This window comes from Rhipicephalus microplus, chromosome X, assembly GCF_043290135.1.
Source record: "Rhipicephalus microplus isolate Deutch F79 chromosome X, USDA_Rmic, whole genome shotgun sequence".
Classification (NCBI taxonomy): domain Eukaryota; kingdom Metazoa; phylum Arthropoda; class Arachnida; order Ixodida; family Ixodidae; genus Rhipicephalus; species Rhipicephalus microplus.
Window position 1 is genome coordinate 122,297,258 of NC_134710.1, and position 26,721 is coordinate 122,323,978.

The following is a 26,721-nucleotide window of genomic DNA, read 5'->3' on the forward strand; positions in this document are numbered from 1 at the left end:
CATTATGATGGCAACACCTCCGGATGATGTCAAGGCATCATCACGGTCCTTTCGAAAAATAATGTATTTACGAAGAAAATTTGTGTGTTTTGAATTAAGGTGTGTTTCTTGTACACACAGCACTTTTGGTGAGTGTTCGTGTAAGAGTTCTTGGATGTCGTCAAGGTTTCTGAGAAGGCCCCTGACGTTCCATTGTATAATTTGAGTGTTCATGGTGAATGTAAAATAATGCTGTGTGTACGAAAAGCTTGTGGCTGTTTAGACGGGGAGTTTGAGTTCACTTAACAGGGCCGTCACCAGGCCCTGTTATTTGCTTTTTTTGTTTTCTTGGCGCGCTCCAAGGAGCCACCCCGCTCTTTCGGCACCAAGGGTGCCGACGTATCCATTGCCTCCTCGGAGGCACTGGATGCCTGCACGTGCGGGCTGTTAGTTCGGATTTTGGGCCTTGCCTGGTGAGGGGAGGCTTTGAGACCCGAAGACTCTGGAGTCTCCGGTCTCTGTTTAGGAGTAGGCGGTGTAGCCTGGGCTACAGCCGCCTTGGGGGCAGGTGCCACGACCGCCGGCTCGGTATGCGCGGGCCGAAGGAGTGGCGAGGGCTGGTGCGGCGGTGCCCCCTGACGCGCCGCATCAGCGTATGTAGGTCCATAGAATGGAGCAACTCTTTGCCGTGCTTCCTTAAACGTAATGTTCTCCTTCACCTTCAATGTAATTATTTCTTTTTCTTTTTTCCAGTATGTGCAGGAGCGTGAGTATGCGGCATGGTTTCCTTCGCAATTTGCACAGTGTGGCGGTTGTTTGCAGTTCTCAGACACGTGGCCTAGTACTCCACGTTGTGCACAAGTCTGGCGACCACGACAGGTTTTAGAGCCGTGGCCATACCTCTGGCATTGGAAGCAACGACGAGGGTTTGGTATATACGGCCTGATAGATGTCTTTGTGTACCCTGTTTGAATGGAATCTGGTAGTTTACTGGATGCAAATGTGAGTATTAGGTGTTTTGTCGGTGTTTCCTTATTATCTCTCCTGATGATGATTCTCTGTACATTAGTGACATTTTGGCTGTTCCACCGCTCCAAAAGTTCAGTCTCAGTCAAGTCAAGTAAGTCCATGTCAGATACCACTCCGCGAGTTGTGTTCATTGATCTATGTGGTGTTATGGTTATTGGTATGCCACCAAAATCTGAAAGACGGTCTAGCTTTTTAAATTGTTCTTTGTCACGGATTTCGAGGAGAAGGTCTCCACTAGCCATTTTGGTTACCTTGTATCCTGTGCCAAGAGTTTCGGTAAGACATCTAGAAACTAGGAAAGGAGAGAGGGTCCTGGCTTGCTTTTCAGTTTTTTCACAGTAAATGACGTGGAAATGGGGAAAAGTTTCTGTTGGCTGGTTGAAGAAATTCATGTCGTCGGTGCGTACCCGCTTTAGGCCGGTACGATCAGACAGAAGAGGGAATGCTCCATGCATGCCGGTCTTATTTTTGTTCAGCAGCGTTGGCGGCCACCCACCACGGAGCCCAACAAGGGGACGCTGCAAGTCTGCAGGTGCTGAAAGCTTGCAGTCGTCAGCCGTACAACACTGCCATAACCCAATGCGCCTAGACCAAGGTAGGCTATTTGCACAGGGTTAACCCTTGCCGCCAGGAAAAATGGAAGTAAATAGAAGAGAGTAGAAGACAGGACAGATAGATAGTGAGAGATAAAGACGAAGATGTAGGCAGAGAGAGATAGGAAAAGGCGACTGCCGATTTCCCCTGGGTGGGTCAGCCCAGGGGTGCCGTCTACGTGAAGCCGGGGCCAAAGGGGTGTGTTGCCTTTTCCGGGGGGCCTTAACGGTCCAATCACCCAGCGTCGGCTCAACCCGCAGGATCCCCTTTTCCCCGGACACGGCAAAGCCACGCACGGCTAGGCGTGGGAGGGAGTAGAAACTCCCCCGTTAGCTCGGGTCCGTGGTGTCGCTACACACCAAACGCCTACTTGCGCAGGCGCCCCTGCGGGGTCAAAGGAACCATGACAGCGAAAATTTTGTTCAGGACTTTTTTACAGTAACTTGTAGTTTTGTATCTGGTAACCCCAAAATTGAATCATAAATGTTCTACAGTATTGTATAATTAATGCTAGCTTCATTAATTCAGAACAATTTTGCATCAGCTTGAAATGCCTGCCTACAGACCATAAGAAACTAGTGCCTTACAGCAGGAGAGCCCCTGAGACCGCATGCACTCAAGCTTCGGTGACAATGAATGTGCCGTTTTCAAATTGGTGGACTCGTGGGCGGTGAAGAACGAAATGATGTGGGTGCTTTTAACCCCTGAGGAAAAAAAAAGCATTCCTGGCGGAAGCAGCTAAAACCACTTAGAGTGCAGCCTGATAACAGAGCGAGAAGGGTAACTAACAATAGTCCTCGCCGGGCCCCAGTTGAGGTATTGTGCGCACCCTGCAAATGTTCTTTGACGTCGACAATACTAGCCTTACTTGTAGAACGTCATGCAGGGCCTTTGCTTACATCAAATTAGAGCTATGTCAATTGAGGCTGAAAACTCAGATTAGCACTGAACCTTACTTTAAAACCGAATCGAAACATCTTATAAGGAACGCTGGTCACTCGTGATCTAAGCATCTGGGACATAAGCATCTCGAGTTTCCAAATTTGGTGTCAGGTGTCCTTTAGGCCACTGCTGCCTGAACACCTTGCAATACAAACAACCAACATGACTACATTCAATCTGTTTCACATGTGACCCAGTTGGTTTGCCATTGTGACGCTGCTGCAAGACGGTAGTGTTTGAAATGGAAGACAACCGAAATGAAAGCACTGGGTGCCAGTTTATTCTATAGGTGATCCTAAACAGCACAGGATAAAACCAGCTAAGAAAAAATATATGATCTATTAAAGTTTAACATGCCAAACCACGATATGATTATGAGAGACGCTACAGTGGAAGACTCTTGAAATTTCAACCACCTCGGGTTCTCTAACGGGGCCCTGCAACATAATGTTTTCATCCCTACTTCTTGAATCGTGGAATGCACCAATATCGTTGCACAAGTAGCAATGCCAAAAACAAAGTGCTGTTATAATTTTATTCCTCGAGAAACCACAGAGTTTTCGGACTACTACAGTGACCATACGTCGGCGAACTCACTCATGATTCGACTTCCTTTGTCTCACTAAGACTGAAATCGAACCGTGAGCCTGAGCCTGAGTGAGCCCAAGTGAGTAATATTTTCCTGAGTGTGAGTGCGAGTGAGTCCAGTTGAAATTTTTTGTGAGCGCAAGTCCGAGTGAGTTCAACCCAAACCTGTGCGCCGCTACCGAAATTGCCGGCTTTTGGCAGCGGCGTGTCAACGGCGTGGGGTTCATCAGATCGGCGGCGTGGCGTGAGTAGAGCGAGGGGGGGGGTCTAGGATCGCGATTTAAGAGTTGGTGAAGATAGCAACTCGAACTTGAACTCTGAAAAAATAAAATCTGTTTCCCCGAAAAGGTGAAGCAGTTAAAGTGACAGCAGCATGTCTTAATGGTTATTTATAAATACTGCTCTTTTAGTTTTTGAGGCATAGCAGGTGTAAATACTAATGTTCAGCACTTTTAAAAATACAATTTAATGCAATTCTCTTTTTCCAATTGTTCAGAATCGAGTCTACGCAGGTACTTATAAACTTATTCAAAAAATGCATGTTTCGCAGAAAAGCATACAATAACTAAATAAAACTAAAACAATTCTTAACTGATCCAACGGGCTTAGCGTTTAGAGAATCAAACCCACTGAGTATAGCGTGCAGAATATGCAACGAAGGATATGGGTGTTAGAACACTGGAACCAGTGTGAACCATCTTATTTATGCAGGATGATGACAGGACTGCAAGTGCGCTTATGTTCAAGCGCGGCTGCAGCGATGAAACATGCGCATTTGAAGTGTACACAAGAAACGATGGTTATAGCGGCAAAATATAAACCTCAATTCTTTTTTAATAGATTCTCACATAGCTATGTCATGTGTGTGGTCAAATCGTAAAAACAACCAACCCTAATTCAAGTGTGGCCAAAATCTTATGCATTGTCAGCCCGCATCCTTCTGCCTAGTTGCTTAATGTGCGTCAGAGATACCAATGTTTTCGAAGATCTTGTACTGTTCAGAAATACTGTGCCATTTTAAATTTTTTGGGAGCGTTACACCAACGTACTCAAACTTTGTGACACCTACTGGACTTACACTGTGATCAGTATAAGTAAAATGAAGGGGCCCTTTCATATTTGAAAAGCTCGGGACTAGAGTGTTTTTACAGTTATTCTAGACAATTTCCATGGTTCACTCCTGTTCCAGAATGACAAAAAAACAGTAATTAGTGCATCTTGATCTTGAGTATTAGACATGACTTTACAGATGATGCAGTTGTCTGCATACTTTTCAAGTTTAATTTGGATGTTCCTGATAATCTCGGCTACGTCATTTATACATATAATAAACAAAAGTGGCTCAAGAAATGAGCCTCAGGGCACCCCTTATGTGATCTACATGTCAGATGACTTCGCGTAGTTAAACGTAACAGATTTTCAGCGCGATTGCAACAAATTTGCTATCCAATCAACCAGCTTGTTGTCGCCAAAATTGTAAAGAAGCTAGAAGTTTGGCAGGGCAAACCATGTCAAAATCCTTAAAATAGTGAATAAATATGGCATAAATCTGTCTTCGGTCATTAAGGGAAGCAACAATGTCGTGGGTGAATTGAAGCAACTGTGTAGCCATTGGGAAAATAGGTTGTGTGCATTTAGGTATTCTACATAGTATCCGTTGATTATATGCTCCATAAGTGGGGAGCTGGTATAGAAGGCAAAGATATTTGCCTATAATTTACTATTTGCTTGTTTCCGGAATTAAGAGCATGACATTTTCTTATTTTCGCAGTTGAAAAATTGTTGCAGAGATTTACTTTTTAAAATATTACAGTAAGATAATTAGCATACTTCCTGAGTACCACTCTAGAAATATATTTGGCATACTATCTGGGCCAGAGCGTATCGTAACCTCATAATTACTATTAGGTTATGTGCTTCAGAGGAGCTCAGTTCCTGATAAGGAAGAGCAAATCGTTTGTTGCACATGGAAAATGAAGGAGTGATGCCATTATCGGTAGAAAAAAAAACAGATATGAAGTAACTATTAAAAACATTTGCTATGGCTTCCTGATTAGAGGAGGATTAGCCATCAAGAATAAACAATGAGGGCATAGACAATGCAGGAGTAATCGACCTCTAGAACCTGGATGACGATAGATTGATATGTGGGACGTAACGTCTTAAAACCACTATATTGTTACGTGATTTAAGGTGAATGAAACAGGGCATAGTGGGACATACCCAAGAAAGGTGCCTGAGACTGAGAGTGAAGAAGTGGACGTTGTCGGTCAGCTGCGCTGAGGCTGTAGACTGACTACTGTTATTTTCCACGCAACATTTTGATGGAGATGCTGGGTACTCTTCTGACAACGGAGCTACGCAGTGGACGCCTCCTTAAATCTGCTACCATGGCTCCGGGTGAGGATACGGCTTCCCCACCTACCTCAGACAACAGCAACCCGGTACGTCGCCCTAACGCAACCCCGTGATCCCGGTACCTTTACTGGAGAGGAAAACGCGAATGTGGACAAGTGGCTCAGTATGTACGAGCGCGTTAGCAAGCAATATGGCTGGGACCCAACCGTTATGCTTGCGAATGTCATTTTCTATCTTGACAAGACCCCTCGCATCTGGTTTGAGACCCATGAGCACGAAATCACAAGCTGGGAAATGTTTAAACAGCAGCTCCGCGACCTCTTTGGCAACCCGTTCGGTCAACAGCTTGATGCCCGAAAGCAATTGGCCGTATGTACACAGACGTCCACTGAGCCCTACTTGACTTATATTCAAGACGTCTTAGCGTTGTGTCGAAGGGCGGATCCCAACATGACTGAGGCCGACAAGATTTCGCAAGTTTTAAAAGGAATCGCCGACGATGTGTTCAGCCTGCTTGTATTTACCAACGTAACGACCATCGACGCCGTGATCAAAGAGTGCCGCCGTCTCGAGCAGGCGAAGAGTCGACGCATTTTGCAGCAGTTTCAGCGCCTACCCAACACCGCGGCAACGTCGTCTTGCGAAGCCACTCCTTGTCATCCGTCTACGACCGAAGACGTGACCCGCATCGTCCGACGTGAACTCGAGGCCGCTTACCCGGCTGCCAAGAAACCGACGTTGCCAGACGCCTCAACGGCCACTGTCGCCTTGATCCAGGCTGTTGTCCGCCAGGAATTCGCTAACCTTGGTATCCTGTCCACTGCACCTACCCTGGATAATACTGGTCCCTCGATAGCAGACATCACCGCCCATACTCTATTCGAACCAGGAACCCGTCTGAATGGCGAACAGCTGATGATAAGCCAATCTGCTTCCGCTGTGGTCGCGCAGGACACATCGCTCGTTACTGCCGCAGCTAATGGCCATCTATGTCTTCTGGCTCGTACCCCGCTTACAGAAACTCATTCCACCCACCAAACCACCGTTATCCGACCCGCACTGAGTCTACAGCATTTACTGCCCCTGCAGACTACGGCCACCCTGTCCCGTCGTCGCCACCGCCTCAAAGCCGCCCTTCTCGTTCAAATACGCGTCGCCGCTCTCCCTCGCCATCGTTTAACCGCCGCATGTCCCCGGAAAACTAGGCTGCGCAGCTTCTGGAGGTGAAGCTGCCCTGTCGACCTTACCCAAAAATCCTCTGTTGCCCTTACGTTTGAACCGGAACACCCTGGAAGTATATGTTGATGGCACACCTGTTGAAGCTTTGATAGATACGGGCGCTCACGTCTGTATTATGAGTTCGCGTTTTCGTGGTCGCATGAAGAAGGTCCTTACACCCCCCTTGACCAGTGTCGTAAGAGTTGCAGATGGCGCAACAGTCCCTGTCGTCGGTATGTGCACAGCTCAACTTACCGTAGCCGGTCATCAAGTGGTCGTCCTTTTTACCGTGCTTGCAACATGTCCCCACGACCTCATACTAGGCCTTGATTTTCTTGCCGCCAATTCTGCTCTGATTGATTGCTCCACTGGTGTGCTCCGCCTAGAGCTGCCACAAATCAGTGACGCCCCGTACCAACCTACATGCCGATTACAATGCAGTGACTTTGTTCACCTGCCCTCCAAAACTATGACGTATGTCGATTTTCTGTGCTCACCAGCTGTGCCCGACGGTGACTATTACGCTACGCCTCTCACCGACGTACTCCTTGCGCACAATGTTGCAGTGCCCTATACGGTGCTCAGCATCACGGATAACAAAACTTGTCTACCACTTGTAAATTTCGACTACATGAATCATGTGCTTCCACAAGGCATTTCCGTGGCCCACCTGTGTCCGTTGCTCGATTCACAAATTGAAGTGCTTGCCTTAGACACCCTTGTTTCACCGCAGCGCACATCACTCGCAACACATTTGGGCAGCCGTCAAATTGTAGACATGATCACCACTGATCTTCCGCCTCCGCAAGTTGAAGCCCTACAACATCTTCTCGAGGCCTACCAGGATATTTTCGATTTTGGCGACCGACCTCTAGGGCAGACGTCCTTTGTCCAGCATCGCATACACACAGGTGATGCCAACCCTGTTCACCGCCGTCCCTACAGAGTGTCTGCTTTTGAGCGGAGCATAATTCAGAAGGAGGTGAACAAGATGCTAGCGAAGGACATTAATGAACCATCCTCCAGTCCCTGGGCATCCCCGGTGGTATTAGTTAAAAAGAAGGACGGATCGTGGCGATTTTGTGTGGACTATCGCCACCTTAACAACATCACCAAGAAATACGCATACCCTCTACCCCGCATTGGCGACGCCCTTGATTGCCTCCATGGTGCCGCCTACTTTTCTTCCATCGATCTTCGTTCTGGTTATTGGCAGATTGCTGTGGACCCCATGGACCGAGAGAAGACGGCTTTTGTAACACCCGATGGCCTCTACCAATTCAAAGTCATGCCTTTCGGCCTATGTAATGCCCCCGCCACCTTTGAATGAATGATGGACTCCCTGCTCCATGGATTCAAGTGGTCTACGTGTCTTTGTTATCTGGATGACGTGATCGTGTTTGCTCCCACTTTTGAAGCCGACCTTGAGAGACTGTCGAAAATTCTTGATGTCTTCCGTCTCGCCGGCCTTCAGCTGAATTCATCCAAGTGCCGGTTTGGTCGCCGTCGCATTACAATACTTGGATATATTGTTGACGCTTACGGCGTACAGCCTGACCCAGAAAAAATTCGAGCTGTGAAGGACTTTCCTGTGCCAAAAACTGCCAAAGATGTCCGCAGCTTTGTGGGGCTCTGCTCCTATTTTCGGCGGTTCATCAAGAACTTCGCGGAAATCGCTCGGCCCCTAACAGATTTACTCAAACCAGATGAGACGTTTACCTGGGGTCCCTCGCAAGCAGCAGCATTCTCCGACCTGACCACTTTGCTCACTTCTCCTGTGCTGGCTCACTTCGACCCTACGGCACCGACCGAAGTCCGCACCAATGCCAGCGGTTACGGAATAGGCGCTGTGTTGGCTCAGCGACAACGTGGGCAGCATCGCGTGATAGCTTATGCCAGCAGGCTGCTGTCCCCCTCGGAGCGTAATTATTCCATCACAGAGCGCGAATGCCTAGCGCTGGTGTGGGCAGTCGCGAAATTTCGTCCTTACTTATACGGCCGACCATTTATAGTTCTTACCGACCACCACGCTCTTTGCTGGCTCGCCTCCCTCAAAGATCCCACAGGTCGTCTCGCCCGCTTGGCACTCCGCCTCCAGGAGTATTCTTACACCGTAGTGTATAAATCAGGAAAACTGCACAAAGATGTGGATTGTCTGTCACGCTACCCTGTGGCCGACTGCGATCCGACGAGCACTGATTCTGTGGGTTGCGTCCTTTCCGTCTCCCAGCTGCTTCATCTCGGGGACGAGCAGCGTCGCGATCCGGATATCAGCCGCCTAATACAACAGCTCGAATCTTCACCGCAAGACGCTTCTCTTCGCATGTTTACCTTAAAAGACCGCACCTTATATCGGCGTAATTTATCGCCCAATGGTCACGACCTACTTCTGGTAATACCAAACCACCTGCGCTCCACAGTCCTACGCGAGCTCCATGACGTGCCAACCGCCGGTCACCTTGGTGTCTGTCTCTCGCACATATGACCGTGTGCGCCGCCGCTTCTACTGGCCTGGCCTTTCGCGCTCTGTACGTCGTTATGTCAACGCTTGTGAAATTTGCCAGCGTCGCAAAAAGCCGTCGGGACTCTCTTCTGGATATCTTCAGCCCATCGACATCCCATCGGAGCCATTCTTCCGTGTTGGTTTAGACCTTCTCGGTTCCTTCCCAACATCCGCCTGCGGAAACAAGTGGGTCGCGGTGGCTACGGATTACGCGACCCGTTACGCAGTTACGCGAGCCATGCCAACAAGCTGTGCTACAGACGTAGCTGATTTTCTACTATGCGATCTCATTTTAGTGCATGGAGCCCCTCGTCAACTGCTGACAGACCGAGGCCGTATCTTCCTTTCGAAAGTGGTTGACGATATCCTGCGTTCCTGCTCCACCCAACATAAGCTCACGACATCAAACCATCCCCAGACAAACGGGCTTACAGAACGTTTAAACCGCACCCTGACAGACATGCTATCGAAATACGTCTCGGCCGACCACCGTGATTGGGACCTTGAACTACCCTACGTGACGTTCGCATACAATTCCTCCCGGCATGACACTGCTGGGTACTCGCCATTTTACCTTCTGTTTGGACGCGAACAAACATTGCCGTTGGATACCTTCCTACCAGCCGCTGCGCCGTCTACTTCTGAATATGCACGCGACGCTATTACCCGAGCTGACCATGCTCGTCAGCTAGCCCGCAGCAGATTGATGGCGCCCCAAGACTCATAGGAGCATCGTTATGACGAGCGGCATCGCAACGAACACTTTCCAACAGGTTCCCTCGTTCTTCTTTGGTCCCCTACGCGACATGCAGGCCTTTCAGAAAAACTTCTCTCTCATTTCACAGGCCCATACCGCGTGCTTAGACAAGTGACCGACACTACATATGAAATTGTCCCTGATAATCCATCAACGTCTTCTGCTCTGCTGTCAAGGGATATCGTCCACATATCAAGGCTCAAGCATACTGCTCCTGCTGTGGCCCCGTAAACTCGCCGGGTCGGCGCTTTTGCCGCCGGGGGTCGTGTTACGTGATTTAAGCTGAATGAAACAGGGCATAGTGGGACATACCCAAGAAAGTGTGAGAGTGAAGAAGTGGACGTTGTCGGTCAGCTGCGCTGAGGCTGTAGACTGACTACTGTTATTTTCCACGTAACAAAATCATTATGCGAGACACCATAGTGGAGGGCTCTGGAAATAACGACCACCTGGGGTTCTTTAACGTGCACCCAAATCTGAGCGCACGTGCCTACAGAACCTTCGCTTCCTTCGAAAATGCAGCCATTGCAGCCAGAATTCGATCTCGCGACTTGCGAGTCAGCAGCCAAGTACCTTAGCCACTGGACCATCGCGGCGGGGCCAGAGCCTGAATGGATTTCTTTCGTAAGTGTAGCAAAGACATTGCTGAAGTAGTAGTTCTTAGCCTCTTGATTTCAGCTTCTAGTTACTTTTCCATGCATTAACTCAAGAAGCATTGTCATTACACTTGGAATGACGATTCTTACGTAAGCACTTTATTCGAAGAGTGAGATGGATTATATCTTTATGGTAGCATGGTGTATGTGGTTCCATTTGACACATTTGTGTGGCACATACTTGATACGCATTATCACAAAACTTTTAAGGGAGTGTATCTACATTGCAAAATTTGCTACAACATTAAAGTTCCTCAAAAGATGAGGCTAATGTGTCCACTACGGAAGTGTCATCCTTGACTCATCAACTTTAAAAAAATTCAAAACAGTTTCTATCTCAGGTCTTTGAGTAGAACAGGCTAAGTTTTAGGCGACTTAAACAGCATTGTGCTCAGAAAAATCCTTCAACGGCTTCACATTTCACACTGTGGGATAGGAGCTCGCAGCACCACGATGAACCTAGGCTGCAGCTAACTCTTTTCCATCTCATGTCGCGAAACTGTAAAACGCTAGTGTATACGGCTGCTCCCGGAAAAAAAAAGCAGGGTTCGTACAGTGATATCATAGCGTGTAGAAGGGTAAACGAACCGTTCACTGATTCCTGTTGAAATAGCAAGCGTGCTACCACGTGCTTGCACTCGCGACTGCACCCTTATATTCAAAGTTCACAGATGTGGATGGAGCCACGCAGCCTCCTACCTGTGTATCCCTTCATACTGCTTCGTCCAGCAAAGAACAGACGGGCCTCCTTTTCGGTTTAGGAGCAATCGACAGTAGGAATCGCACGTGGAGTGATGTTATCGCATGCAAACTTTGTGCAATGAAGATTGGCAGTGTGTTTCATCTATGCTTCAGCAGTGCTCCTTGCTATAGTGCTCATGAGATGTGGAAACATCATACAGTGTGCATACAAAAGTAATTTGTTTGGGCTTTATACTGAACATGAAAGGCATGATGAAAGCATGTCGAGAGTGTCCACATAATTCATCTCGCAATAAAAAAATATATAAAAGCCATCGAAAGGCCTTTGTTATGGAGAGCGGCGCTGTCTTTGCTGTAAAGAATTCATTCGTTGGTAAAATGAAATAATTCAAAGCCTTTTCCTTTGGTTTCAATCTCGATTTCAATCTACACTCTCTTTACAACAATTCTTAGAGCTTTTAACTGAATAAGGACGTGCACACAAACAAGAAATCTAGAACAAGAAAAAGCGCACAAGTTTTTTAGTGTCGATGTGCGTGCCCCTATTCAGTTAAAAGGTAAACCAATAGAAATTAACACAATTATCCGTGCTACTACAATTCTTACAGGCTCTTCGACATTTATGTCTCCATAAAGCATGTGTGAAATGTCAGCACTAAGCATTGAGCCTATCAGTATTTGGAACGTCATGGCTACACTCTTCTTATTTCTACTTGCACAATCGAAAACTCACAAAATGTCACGAAATCACAAGTTCATCGTGCATGATAAACCTGTGAAATGCGAGTAAGAATGGGGGTGGCGGGTGGCGAATGCATTGCAATGCAGGGCAAAAAAACTATTTAAAACTGATATTTTTTCTATATGGACCATTCTAGAGTATGCGCCCTAATCATGTTACGTGAACCACTGTGCTGGCATTAGGAAAGGCACCTAAAGAACGAAAAATGCCAAGAGAGAATAACACGCTCGACTGTGTATCTTCAGAAGCTGTTTTAGGGTCCTTACATAGGCAGCGCATACAAACACGAAAACAAGAGCAGCCAAGACACTGAAAATTCCACTCTCAGGAATCTTAAAGCTGCAGAAAAGACGGTGAAGTGACGTATTTTATGCCCAGATTCTGCGCTCAGGTAGAAATGAGACAAACGGCGGCGCGCCGCAAGTTATTGTGCGGCAGTGGCTGCGGCATGATTTCCATCGAAACTTCGGCAGCACCGCAAACGACATGGGCAAGAACGGGCGGCGGCGATGGCTCACAGCTCTAGTTCGACCCAAGAAAATTTTGCCGAGTCTGACTCTGAGTGAGTATAAAGAGCAATATATTTCTTGAGTGAGTTTGAGTGAGTCTCACTTTCTGTTGCTGACCTGTGAGAGTGACACATGATGGCTATTTTCGTGATCGGAAGTGACGCTTCCCCACGTGGGAGTGACGACAAAGACCGTGCATTTCCATTGGTTCAACGTAACTAGTCTCGCATAATATTCATACGGTTCCAGGTAGGCTGTAATATTGTGTCCTAAAATTGTAAAAGTGCCCTCTATACTTCCTTAGATAAAAAAGGATATCTGTTTCGAAAGGTGAAAGTGTGGAAACATTTGTAAAGTAACGCTAGAAGCACTGCAGAACGGCCACCGCGAGGTGGGTTGTCCAGTATGTCTTTGTCATAAACGTGCAATTATTTGAAACAGCCTTGACGTTAGTGGGAGAGTGAAGTGCGAAAGGGAATATTTCTTCTTGTTGTCAGCTGGGGTTCTGAAGTTTGAAAGCGAATAACTTTGTTACTGTGTACCAATTTTGATCATTCTTTTTGCATTCATTTTGGTATTCGGCCCTACACAAACTTTAGTGCTGCAGAATGCAGAAGAAAGTGTGTCGCAGGGCCCTTCAATGTGCACCTAAATCTAAAGCACCAAGGCACCTAGCATTTTCATATACACCGAAAATCCCTCTATCATTGTTGGGTTATTTTATGAAGACAGCACTAGACATCAGCTTCTTTGTTCTGACATGTGTAAAGAACTTAAAAATGAACATGTAAATAAATGATATTGACATATTTTCACTTTGCATTTGAAATTTCATTTCCATTTTATTGTTTATTGACTTTTCATGTACTACAACCAAATAAATTTTTTTTTGGTAAGGAAGGGAAATATTTTGACGTTATTGAGAGGTGTAAGGAACAATCGGATAAGATATCACTTTAAAGAGGTCCTGAACTGCATTTAGAAGTAGTCCTGTATCGGTGTTAATGGTTAATGACCTGGTTTTGAAGTTCATTGCCACGCGAATCTTTTGTCCCTAAAATTTCAAGAATCTGTCAAGAACAACCGGAGATTTCTCTCAAGCTTTCTCCTCTCGCCCAGACGGTAGCCCCAAAAGCCACACAGGGAGAGATGGCACAGTGGAAAGTAGTATAGTTCTGCCAGCAAGTCCCATGACCTTCAGTGTGCGCGACAAAACACGATTGACCGTTCCTGCTGCGATTCCAGTGTGCAAGCATGCCTCATTTTGTAATATTAGCAGACTATGGAGCATCAGCATCCGGCAGCACTCCATGAGAAAGAGCGCATCTGATACAAACGCGGCTCTTGGTGTATGCCTGCTTTTAGCCAATTTCGTCGTGCTATCTACTGTTGGACATAAAAACAGCAAATGCAGGTGGCTCAGCTGAGAGAGTACAGGCCTCAGTATCAAGCAGAGGGAGATGCGAGTCGGAAAGAGCCGTTTTTTTTTTTCAAAATTACATATTCTTCGTTTTTATTTGCTGTCAAAAGTGTAGCTTTTCTTATTTCATGACAAAACAACTGAAGCTTGTAACTAAACTCAAAGTAGGTTATAACTGCTTTCAAAGAGCACAGGATGGCTACCAAAAACTGAAAAAAGTTCATTGTCTAGAGTCTTCTGGAAATTCTAAACTGGCTACTTGCCTTTGCATTCTGCATTAAGAGTTCACATGCTCAAAATAACGATGATTGGCAAGCTCTCGTGATGAAAGAACTCATTTTAAAAGACATATCTTTTCCGCATACATGAGCTTTGACTTATACTTTTAAAATGCGTTTTTCTCAAGATCTATTTTTTTTTGGCAACTTCTTGAATTTAGACATGTTTTTGGTACTTCTGATAGCCAGATTAGAAGAAATTTTGCCCACATATTCCTTAACATGTGAAGGGTGCAAGTATCTCATTTAAAACTTGATATCGCTTGATTGATGATTGATATGTGGGGTTTAACGTCCCAAAACCACCATATGATTATGAGAGACGCCGTAGTGAAGGGCTCCGGAAATTTCGACCACCTGGGATTCTTTAACGTGCACCCAAATCTGAGCACATGGGCCTACAACATTTCCGCCTCCATCGGAAATGCAGCCGCCGCAGCCGGGATTCGAACCCGCGACCTGCGGGTCAGTAGCGGAGTACCTTAGCCACTAGACCACCGCGGCGGGGCAACTTGATATCGCTTGCATGATTATTTCGAACATAAAGCAAGCATATGATTGATATGTGGGGTTTAACGTCCCTAAACCACCATATGATTATGAAACACCGTAATGGAGGGCTCCGAAAATTTCGACCACCTGGGGTTGTTTCATGTGCACCACATCTGAGTACACGAGCCTACAGCATTTTCACCTCCATCGAAAATGTATCCGCTGCAGCCGGGATTTGATCTCACGACCTGCGGGTCAGCAGCTGAGTACCCAAGCCACTAGACCACCGTGGCGGGGCAAACATAAAGCGAGCAATTAGTGTGGGCTGAGGATTCTAAGAATTTTAAGAAGTTTTTGAGTCAATTAAAAGGTCTTATACACACTTCCATGATAGTTATTAGCATTATACAGTTAATGTGAAGCAATATGAGCCACTAACAGCTTAGAACCATAAATGTTTACAGGCATAAAACGTGTGTCCAAAGTAAACCATACGAGGTCTTTTAGAAAATGATCCGACCTTTGTAGAAGAAAAAAAAACTGGCATAATTGGAGCGTAGAAAACCTAATCCCCTTCAAAGCAGTCCCTTTGGGACTCCACACACTTCTCCCAGCAATGCTGCCATTGGTGGAATCATTCTGAGAAGACCTCTTTCGGAATGGAGTATAGCTCAGCTGTCATTGCAGCCATAATGTCCTCCCTTGTCTGAAATGGCTCTCCTTTTGATGTCCTCTTCAGTTTAGGAAACAGCCAGAAGTCACAGGGGGTCATATTAGGAAAGTAAGGAGCCTGTTGAACTACGAGAGTCTGACTTTTCGCCAAAAAAGTAAGAATCAAGTGTGAGAAATGTGTAGGAGCATTGTCATTATGGATGCGCCAGTTTCCTGTTGACCAAAACTAAGGTCTCGTGCGCCACACAGCACTACGTTGGTGATGGAGGACCTCCCTGCAGTACTCTTTGGTGATCGTTTGACCCTGGGCTGTGTTCTTGCGGTGTACCACACCGCGGGAGTCAAAGAAAGCACTCAGCATCCCTTTGACATTGCTGTGCACTTGGCGGGCCATCTTTGGTCTTGGTGACGTGGAATGCTTTCACTGTGATGACTGGAATTTGGTTTCCGGGTCGTACACGTACACCCAAGACTCGTCACTAGTTATAATGGTGTTCATGAAGTTAGGGTCACTGTTTGTGAAATCCAGCATGATCTGTGAGACTTCAAGACAAAATGAAGTTGCTTTTGCTCTACCGTGAGCAGTTTCGGCACTAATTCCACTGCAACTCCCTTCATGGCCAAATCTTCGGTCATAATAGAATGTGCTGATGCCCACCTCTTATGCAATTTGCCGTATAGTCATACGACTGTCCCACACGACCACAGCATTCATTTCGGCAATGACCTGGTCATTTCGGAATGCTGATGGCCGATTGAAGCGTGGCTCGCTCTCCGCTGATGTGCAGCTGTCTTCAAACCAGTTGTAACACTCCTTGATCTGTGTGCGTCTCATAGCTGATTGATTGTTTAATATGTGGGGTTTAACATCCTAAAACCATCATATAATTATGAGAGACGCTGTAGTGGAGGGCTCCGGAAATTTTGACCACCTGAGGTTCTTTATTGTGCACCTAAATATGAGCACAAGGGCCTACAGTATTTTCGCCTCAATCGAAAATGCAGCCCCCGCAGCAGGGATTCGATCCCGTGACCTGCAGGTGCTACTGATAACGTCATCCTCGAAAGCAGTCTTGATCTTCCAAATGGTTTCCCCTTGACTATCGCCCCGTTTCTGGCAAAATTTGATGCAGTGGCGCTGCTCCAGTCGCTTCGCCATTATCCTTGCCATGAAAAACCGACAAGAGCACTGCGCACTACCTCACTCAAACGCTGTGTCTCAGCGAATGATGCTATTGGTAGGCGGGAAAAAATCATGTATACGCACGAAGGTTCAAGGTCCGCTGATACAGGCGCGCTTGTTTCAAATCCATCAGGTGCTCCCAAAAAACAGTAAATAAATAAAATAATCGAATACTTTGCTAACAGACCTCGTACCTTACAAATTTTTCTGCCATAAAACGAAAACTGTGCAACTTACTGTAAAACTAATTACATATTTGAAATCAGCATAAAAGCACACACACACACACACACACACACTCACACTCACACACACACATATATATATATATAAATATATATATATAGCAAGAAATTTTATTGCCCTAGGCTACAGATCAACAAAACTTTTTTTTCGAATCGCATCTCCCCTTAAAGTCAGGGGAGCTTGACCCCCTCTCCGTTAAATAGGGGCTCCCCCTCCACCTCTGGACATGAAGGAAGAAACATTTCGAAGGTACAACTCTGCTCCTTGAGGTGACCAGATACTAATGTGATATTGCCAGAGTGCCAATTCATGAGCCTGGTTGTGTCTTGTGCCAGAAAAGGGAACTGCCACCGTTTCGGTTAACGAGCGAAGCAGTTGCATGCGTTTCGTTGCAGTCACGAAGCAACAATGCGCCCGAGAGTGAAAACGTCTTTATTCATGAAGGCATGGAGGAAAACGACTTGGGAGGAACCCCCTAGTTTAGGGTCTCTAGGACTCCAGGGATGAGTGAAGTGCGTTCGGCCGCGCTCTGCATCGGCTGATAGCACTTTTTTTTTTTTTCATGGTTGCGGCTTTGCTTTGCAAGGCACCACCAACTGAAATGTCTTTGTCGCAGTATGTTATGCCTGTATTTTATGTGACATTATTGGAAAGCCTGCGGACGCCCATTCTAACGGGAGTTTCACTTTCTAAACATTTCTTCCTCCGTGCTCCTGGGCAAGCCAACAGTAGCTCTGCGGCACCAGTACAATGAGCGTTGAAGTGGACTTTTTTTATGTAGTGCTTTGTGAGTAAAAATTATAACCCTCAAATTTTTCAAATAACGATTAAATCATGATTATCTGTTTCATGATGCATCAGTAACACTGGAAAAAAAAAAAAGACCAACATACTGTACTAGAGCAGAATGAATTTCCCTGAGACATTGCACACCACGGATCCCCACGCTGTTTGGCTAAGCTTCTTGGCACAGCATAGCGTTTCACGAGGAACTGTTATGTTGCTGCCATCAGCCTAAGCAGTTTCACGTAGCGCCACAGGATGGCACCTTTTATCACTCCTATAATCATTGAAATACACTTGCTGCTGGCTGCATAGGCCAGTCGACATTTGAACTGAGCCTCGTCTGTGTGCTGCCTCGAGAGAACATGACAGCTGGCGACGAGAGATAAAATCTGCAAGTTGGGCGTAGCAGAAAACACCTGCGCCTGGAATCAACAATAATGTCGTCCGTGGGCAGACTGGAAGCATATGACGCAAGCACAAGTTAGTGGCCTGAATATCACGAGCATGTTTCGCTTTACTTCGCGGAGAACGATGTGGTTGAAAAAAAAAAAGGAGTATTCCCGTCAAGCTGCGTATCAGCAACGTACTCGTTCCTACGGAATCTGCTGTCGCCTACAAAACTGAGTGATGCGACACTTGCAGATATTTTCACGGCCCTTGGCGCACACTTCAAGCCCAAAGTTTCGGAAGTGGTTGCAAGTTTCAAGTTTTTTCTAGAAAAAGGCATGAAGGCGAGGCCGTCAGTGACTACATAGCTGCACTTAACAAGCTAGTAGACGATTGCAACTTTGGCGCAATGCGCGAGCGAATGATGTGTGACCAGATTGTCTGCGGAATTAACAATGCCGGAATGCAGACTCGCCTTTTGGAAAGTGCAGATTTAAACCTGGAAACGACAAAAAATCTTGTCACGGCGATAGAAACCGCAAGAAAAGACTCGCACATGCTTGGTGCCCCGTCTGTTTCTGCAGATATGGTACAGTCAGCAAACTTCGTAGAGCAGCTGACAAGGAAGATAACGGAGGTGATGTGCACCCGGTACAGTGATTGATATGTGGAGTTTAACGTCCCAAAACCACTATATGATTATGAGAGACGCCGTAGTGGAGGGCTCCGGAAATTTCGACCACCTGGGGTTCTTTAACGTGCACCCAAATCTGAGCACACGGGTCTACAACATTTCCACCTCCATCGGAAATGCAGCCGCCGTAACCGGGATTTGAACCCGCGACCTGCGGGTCAGCAGCCGAGTACCTTAGCCACTAGACCACCTTGGCGGGGCATCCCAGTACAGTGGCAGACATCAGACGACGCGCTGCCGACACCGCGACGCTACCTGCTTCAAGTGCGGTCAGAAGGGCCACCTCACCGTTATTCGCAGACAGCTGCGAATAATGGAAGGAATGGGACAGGTTTCCGCTCCATGCACAACATGAACGACCTTCCCGAAACAGAGCCGAGACATGGTGAAAAATACACCTTGTGGTCTCTTCGTGCCACCGAACCGGAACCCATGAAAATTGAAGCTCGTGTCAATAACGTGCTGCTAGTGATAGAACTTGACACCGGTGCCAGTGTTTCGATAATAAGCGACGTGAAATGCTCTGTTCCCAGGAGAGCCGTTGAAGCATATCGACGGGCGGCTCAAAAGCTATTCTGGAGAGCTGTCAGCAGTATTGGGGAAAATGTCAGCCACAGTAAATGTGGGCGCACAGGAGGCAACTTTCCCGTTATTAGTTCTGAGAGGAGCGTGCTCGACACTTTTCGGAAGGGACTGGATGGAAGAGTTCGGTATTACCATCTTGAAGCCGTTTGACGTGAAAACAATCAGCACAGTTGAAGGCCTGGTCGGACAATTCAGAGATGTTTTTTTCAGAAAACCTTGGTACAATGAAGGGAGTTTTGGCCACGATATCACTGCAAGAAGGAGCCAGACCAAAAGTCTTCAAGGTGCGACCAGTGCGGTTTGCACTTGTTGACAGGTATGTCGAAGAGTTGCAGCGATTACAGCACGATTGCATCCTACGCTCTGTGAAGACGTCCAAGTGGGCCGCGCCAGTAGTTCCAGTGGTGAAGCAAGAAGGTAGACTACGCGTGTGTGGTGATTTTAAGGTCACTATCAACCCTGTCTCGGTGACTGAATGTTATCCGATTCCCAGGATCGAAGAGCTGTTCGCCAAACTGTGTGGCCGAAAGAAGTTGCTAAATTGGATTTGAAGGACGCTTACCAGCAAATAAAGCTCATGCGCAGTCGCAGGACCTAGTTACTACCAACACAGTGAAGGGCTTGTTTCAATTTACGAGGCTTCCGTTTGGTGTCGTTTCAGTGCCCACGTTGTTCTAGCGGGAATCGGACAACTTGCTGAGCGACCTTCCTCACGTCGTTGTCTACTTTGACGATATCCTGGTGACAGGAAACACTGACAAGGACTACTGGAGAAACGTGAGCCAAGTTCTCAAGCGCCTCCAAGATGCCGGCTTGCGCCTGAAGCTATCAAAATGCGAATTTATGAAAGACCGCGTTGAGTACTTAGGAGACGTCATCACCGCTGAAGGCCTGCATACCAGCCCCAGGAACGTAGAAGCCATCCTCTCGGCACCAAAGCCACCAGACGTGAAAACTCTGCAACGTTTTATGGGGTTGATCAACTTCTACTGGAAGTTCATCCCTCGCTTGCCAGCGGTACTTAATCCACTGAATGGTCTATTGGTACCAGGTACACCATGGACCTAGGCACCACTTCAGGAGGAAGCCTTCCGTGAAAGTAAGCAGCTCTTGGCATCTGCGAAGACATTGGCGCACTCTGACCAAAAGAAAACTACAGTGCTTATAACTGATGCGCCGCCATATGGTCTTGGCGCAGTTCTAGCCCAGCCGGAAGCATGGGGAGAAGAGCGGCCAATCGCTTTCGCATCCACAAGCTTGGCCACAGCTGTACGAAACTACAGCCAGCTCGATAAAGAAGCCTTAGCAGTTGTGTTCAGAGTAGTATGTTTCAAGCAGTACCTTTGGGGACGGCGATTCGAAATAGCAGCCAATCACAAGCCACTTTTGGGGCTTCTGGTGGCAAATAAGCCGATCCCAAAGTCTTGCTCACCTCGATTACTCTGCTGGGCACTCTTCTCAGACTGTGATTATGTGTTGAAAAAGAGACCTGGTGGTCACATTCCACACGTCGATGCCCTGAGCCGACTTCCGCTTCCAACAGCTGATTTTCAAATTGAGAACCCGCCGGAGATTGTTATGCTCTAAGGGTCTTACCCCAGAGTGCTGCCAGCGCAAGCTATTGCAGCCGCTACGAGCAAAAACCAGCTGCTGTCACGTCTTCACAAAGCTCTTTAAGCTGGTAGGGGAGTTTTCCTGGAAGCTCCTTGAAAAGAATACGCCACTCGCCTTCAAAAAATGAATGTGCAGAGTGATTGCATTCTGCTAAGAAGCAGGGTGGTTGTGCTTGCGTCTATGCAGGTTGACGTGTTGCGACTGCTACATGAAGGGCATCCAGGAGTGGCGAAAATGAAAGCAGTGGCCCGTAGCCATGTTTGGTGGCCAGCCATAGATGATGATGTCACAACAGCTGTGCAGGCATGCTGCACCTGCCAAGAAAATCAGCGATTACCGAGACGGGTGCCAATCAAGCCATGGCCATTCCCGGAGAGACCGTGGTCCCGGATTCATGTAGACTATGCTGGACCACTAAGGAATGCTTACTTGTTCACAGCGGTTGACGCATACTCGAAGTGGATAAAAGTGTTCCCCGTATCCAGCCCATCAACTGCAGCCACTACTAGTTGCCTGCGAAAAATGTTCGCTATTCACGGACTCCCTGATGTAGTCATATCCGACAATGGTCCAGCGTTGGTGAGTGAAAATACAAGATCTTGCGTAAAAACGGCATCCGACAAATTCTTGTACCACCTTATCACCCAGCCTCCAATGGAGCAGTGGAGCGTGCAGTACAGACCATTAAACAGAAGCTGAAGAAAGCGCAGCCAGAGGATGATTTGCACGTACAGATAGCGATAATTTCCCTCACATACCGGACCACTCCGCATGAAGTAACAGGTTGTACTCCCACTGAACTTCTCATGGGCTGGAAGTTAAAAACGGCAATGAATTTACTTTGGCCTGACTTACAGACCACGGTGATGTCTCAACAGATCTCTCAAAGTCTCCGGGTCAACAGAGGATCGGCAGGAGTCGTAGCCACACCACCAGAAACGACTGTTTTCGCTCGTAATTTTCGTCCAGGTCCTGCCTGGGTACTGGCAACGATAAAGGCGGACAAAGGGTATGCGGCAGTGTTAAGACTACCAGATGGCTGCCAATGGAAACGGCAGCCATCTGGTATCGCATCATGATCATGTGTGAGCGGTGCCGTGGCAGCTTGAGCTGCCAGAGTACTCTGGCCGCTCACACACAGACCCTCCAGATGCTACAAGCGTGCAAGCAGCTGTGCCTCTGGATGCTGCAGGTGCTGCCACGTCCTACGCACCAACAGAGAACACTGGTGCTACTGCCACTACGGGGGTATCATCTTGGGAATTCGAGGACACATGTGTCACCAGCGATCTGAGTGGTTGTGCCAGTGCGCCGGTAGATGCCCCGAAGCCAGAGGCCCTTTCTCAGACTCCACTTTGCCGCAGCTCGCGAGTGCGGAAACCTGTTATGCATTATGTGCCCCAGCAGTCGAGCTGAACTCTCTGCTTGCCCATTGTAGCACTTGTTGTTCTTGTTATTTTTTTTGTTCTTTCGCTTCTTGTGCTTCTTTTTGTGAAAGAGGGAAGGAATGTTATGTTGCTGCCATCAGCCTAAGCAGTTTCACATAACGCCACAGAATGGCGCCTTTTATCGTTCTTATAATTATTGAAATAAACTTGCTGCTGGCTGCATAGGCCAGTCGGCATTTGAACTGAGCCTCGTCTGTGTGCTGCCTCAGGAGAACATGACAGGAGCGTGAGCTTAAAGGTATAAATGCTCGTAAATTTGTGAAAGTTCACCTTGTTTTTTTACGTTGCCAGCCAAATTTTAATCGTTAGTAGTGCATTAGAGGTCTCGTGTAATATAAAAAACACCGATATTTCACCTACTTTTTTCCGGCAAGTTGGCATGAAACCATATACCATTGCTATGCCAGAGGTCCTCAGTTCAGTGAACCAATGTTATTTGTGTTGAGCTCGCAGCTCTTTACTAATTTACATCCCCAGTTATTTTTGAAAAATAATTTCCAGAATGCCAATTTTTGGTTCTGCTTGATTGAATTGGCACATTAATTAAGGCCTGAAATAATCTCTGAGTCTGGTGCGTGCATGCGTGTGTTTATGTGTGTGTGTGTGCATGTGTGTGTGTGTGCACGTCACAATCTGTGAGGGCTACTCCTCCAATCAAGGTATACTTGAAGCTCTTGTACAAAGGGAAAGTGCCTGAGAAAATGGCAACTTCGAGCGCTGCTTCTAAATTGTTTGGCCATGCCGACTCCAAGATTTGGCTTAGCTGTAGTACATGGTAGTGTCTGCTTTCTGAAAAATGTGCCTTTTCACCAAGCCTAAGGGGTGGTTCATGGTTCCCTTAAGGTTTTGTGCTAACAATGCTCATGAAAGCAAACACAACTCGTGCATATTTGAGAAGGTGGAACATGTGGCTGCCAGGGGGAGCTCCTATCCTGACTAAGCTGACAATCGAAGGTTCATTTCTGGGGGACTCACGTATAGTTACAACACTTCAGAGCTGGCTGTGCCTTGGGAGCCTTCTTTGGAAACAACGTTACATAAATTTGACGAGCGATTACACGAGAATGACCAGGTGACAGGTCACACAAATGTCCTGTTTTGTGCTCATAGCATCATTTGTCACTGTCGCCTGAATTTTCGCACTTATGAAAAGGCCAAACCCCATAAACGTGAAAATGACTAGGACAGTGACGAGCGACGCTATGAGTAACGAAACAGGACATGTCGCCTTGTAGTTGTCACACGATCATTTGGTTTTTCAGATTTGGAAACTGTCGCCCATCTATACTGCACAAAAAAACTTGAGCAATGAGAGCAAAATGCAGCTGTACGCTCTCACCTCCAGCAACTTGAAAGCACGCATCCAGGTCTTGTTGTCTCCAGGACCGCTTTGCAAGCATCTAATATTTCCAGCCATTGCACCCAAAAAGTCTGCAATGCACGAAAATGCTCTCCACGCTACGGCAGGATCCATGCCAGCCTCTTGTCCTTCAGCAACTACAGGAAGATAAGCGTCGCCTAAGCACTTGTGTAATCAATCAGTGACATTACTTCATTTCTAAGTTATACTGCTGAGGATGCATACATAAACCGGAATTAATGTAGACATTATGTGCTAACAGCTGCTGAAAAATTTACAAAACTTGTACATTTGTAAGCAATTTAAATATATACCAACATAACATACATTCATAAAGCCACAATTCAAACAAAACCATGAAGTGAAATCAAAATGATACCATCGTATCAGCAGATATGCAGTGAAAAAACAAATCTTTGCAAGTTTAAGCTTTAAGCCAATAATTTGAAAAGTTACTATAGTGGAAATAACCTGCCTTTTAAAGCATAGATTTGCAGTCAATGTTTAAAGATTGAAACAAGAAATATTTGTTATTCCTTTTTCTTCATTTTTTCTTGTTTCAAGCCACCACGAGGCAGTTTTTCTTCTGTTACCTATACACATCTGAACATTATGAGCTGTTTTTAACACCTTGTTACGCATTATGTCAAGTGATTGGTTTTGAAGACTGGGTGAGGCACTTCCCCGTTTGGGCCATTTATGGTGACATCGGCAACACCGAACATTTATTTGGCTGTGCCCGCAGTTTGACAGTGAAATAACAGAGATGGTACACAGCTGTCGGAAAGGTCATCACAAGTATGGGTCATTTCAAGGTGTAATTTTTTCTGAAGGGCCAACAGCGACAAGGAGGAGCGTGCAATCGATCCTGATGGCTTTCATGCGAGACACTGAGCTGAGGGACATTTGCTGATGGACCCATATAATTTAAAAAATGTTCAGGCGGAACAATTGCTGGCCATTTAGGCCAGGCTAACCCCGCCTGTTGCAACATCACAACCATCACCAACACCAACACCACCTAGTTCTTGGTCTAGTTGGTTAATAGCTCCTCTGGTTTTGCGTTTGTTTTACTTTATTGATTGATATGTGGTTTCTACATCCCAAAACCGCCATACGATTATGAGAGACACCATAGTGAAGGGCTTCGGAAATTCTGACCACCTGGGGGTTCTTTAACGTGCTCTCAAATCTGAGCACACGGGCCTACAGCATTTCTGCCTCCATCAAAATTGCAGCCGCCGCAGCCAGGATTCGATCCCGTGACCTGTGAGTCAGTAGCCAAGCATCTTAGCCATTAGACCACCGCGGCAGGGTGATTTGTTTTAGTATATGCAACAGTGGCTTAAGATATGAGTACTGCCAGTGTCGCTGTCAGAATACCATAAATCAAGGGTCGGCAACCTTTTGGGGTGGAGGTCCGTGTTATGGCAAAGCCGAGTTGCATAAAGCCGACAGGGCGGGAGCCAGACAGAATCAATTAGGTGGGTCGGGGCCTTTGAAGGAAAAAAAAAGGGGTGAACTGACAATAATGTACAAAACCAGAATAAATACTATGTTTGTTTTCTGCATGCATGTCACAAGAAGCCTAGGTTACAAGTACAGCTGTGTGAATGCAAAATTTTGTGTGCCAAGCGAATTCGAATACTGAACCTTGACTGCAGATCGAACAGAATATTTTTCCAATATTTCTTAAATGACTCCAGAATGTTTTTCGAATACTTTGAAGCAAAATTGCAATAAAAAAATTGGAGAGGATTCCTGAGCATACTCCTATGAGATAGCGACATGAATGTGTATCTTTGGGCTAGATTGATGAAGCATTCGTGGGATGGTGTTGTCTTATCAGGAATGATGCAATGAAGAAACTGAATTGTATTGATGTACAGTAGACTCCCTTTAAGACGAACTTCAAGGAACCACGATCATTTGTTCGTCTTATCAGGAGTCCCCCCCCCCCTCCTCCTCGAAACCTAATGCTGGCATGTTAAGCATGCCTAAATATGTTGCTTCAAAACACTGAATGAAAAATGAACTTACAATGGGGAGAAAAAGAACAAGAAAAAGCATTTGTTTGGCTCAACTTGATAAACAATATGCTTTCAACTGGAGTATTTAGGCTAATTTATGGAGTACTCGATTTCACTAGTTCATAATAAATATGCTCATTAATGAATTGCTACTACAATTTAACGTTAAAAATGTAGCACGACCCTGTTTTCAGAATAAGAAAAAGATAAAAACACAGAGACAAGCACAATTTTTTTTCAAAGAATGGAAAATTAATTTTTCTGGCTGTTTACCTTTTGAGAGGCTGTTTACCTTTTGAGAGGCCTCCATTGCATACCGCTACCTTGAGAAAGCCAATAAATTCCAAGTTGCTCATGAAAGTCGGCAAGCTTTTTTTTTTTAGGTTAGAATATCTTCTTATTTTCAGCCTGCAGTAACATTTCCTAAACGACATGCAGCTGAAGACCTCCGTTTACACTACTCACCATCACAGGCCTGGGGCACGCAAACAAGACACATCGCAGCTACATTAAGTGTGCAAAATGATCTTCCTTCGGCAGGCTCTTTTATAGGAAAATGGTGCATCAAAATTTGCAGAACTTCACTGGAAACACATGCGATGCGCACGGAATTTATGCAAAACAACAAAAACTGACCAGAACATGTGCTCAGAATCGTTGTGGGATGACGTTAATGCATCTGACTCTTCTGATAGGAGTGATAGTGCCACATACTATGTGGTTTCCGTTTCATGTGATTATAATGTACCGATTATCTACAGCAAAAATGCGATTCGGCCTAGTTGGAGCATATACATTTTGAAACTTTTTGCGCAAGCACACAGGGACACAGAAAGGAAGACAAACGTGCGCCCACGTCTTCCTTTTTGTGTCGCTGTGTGCTTGCTCAAAAAGTTTCAAGACAGATAATCTTCGTTCACGTTTTCACTTTCATTTGGCTTGTGTTCAC

The 26,721-nt window shown here is 46.3% G+C and overlaps 1 protein-coding gene across 3 annotated transcripts in view; it reads right to left on the reverse strand.

The window, feature by feature from the left end:
- The window catches only part of LOC119185371 (uncharacterized), a 120,369-nt gene that overhangs the window by 62,382 nt on the left and 31,266 nt on the right, over positions 1-26,721 (reverse strand). For all 3 annotated transcript variants that reach the window (XM_075877555.1, XM_075877554.1, XM_075877556.1), the window contains one exon: positions 23,722-23,879. In XM_075877555.1, coding sequence (XP_075733670.1) covers positions 23,722-23,879 — 158 coding nt within the window. The remainder of the gene's footprint in view (positions 1-23,721; positions 23,880-26,721) is intronic.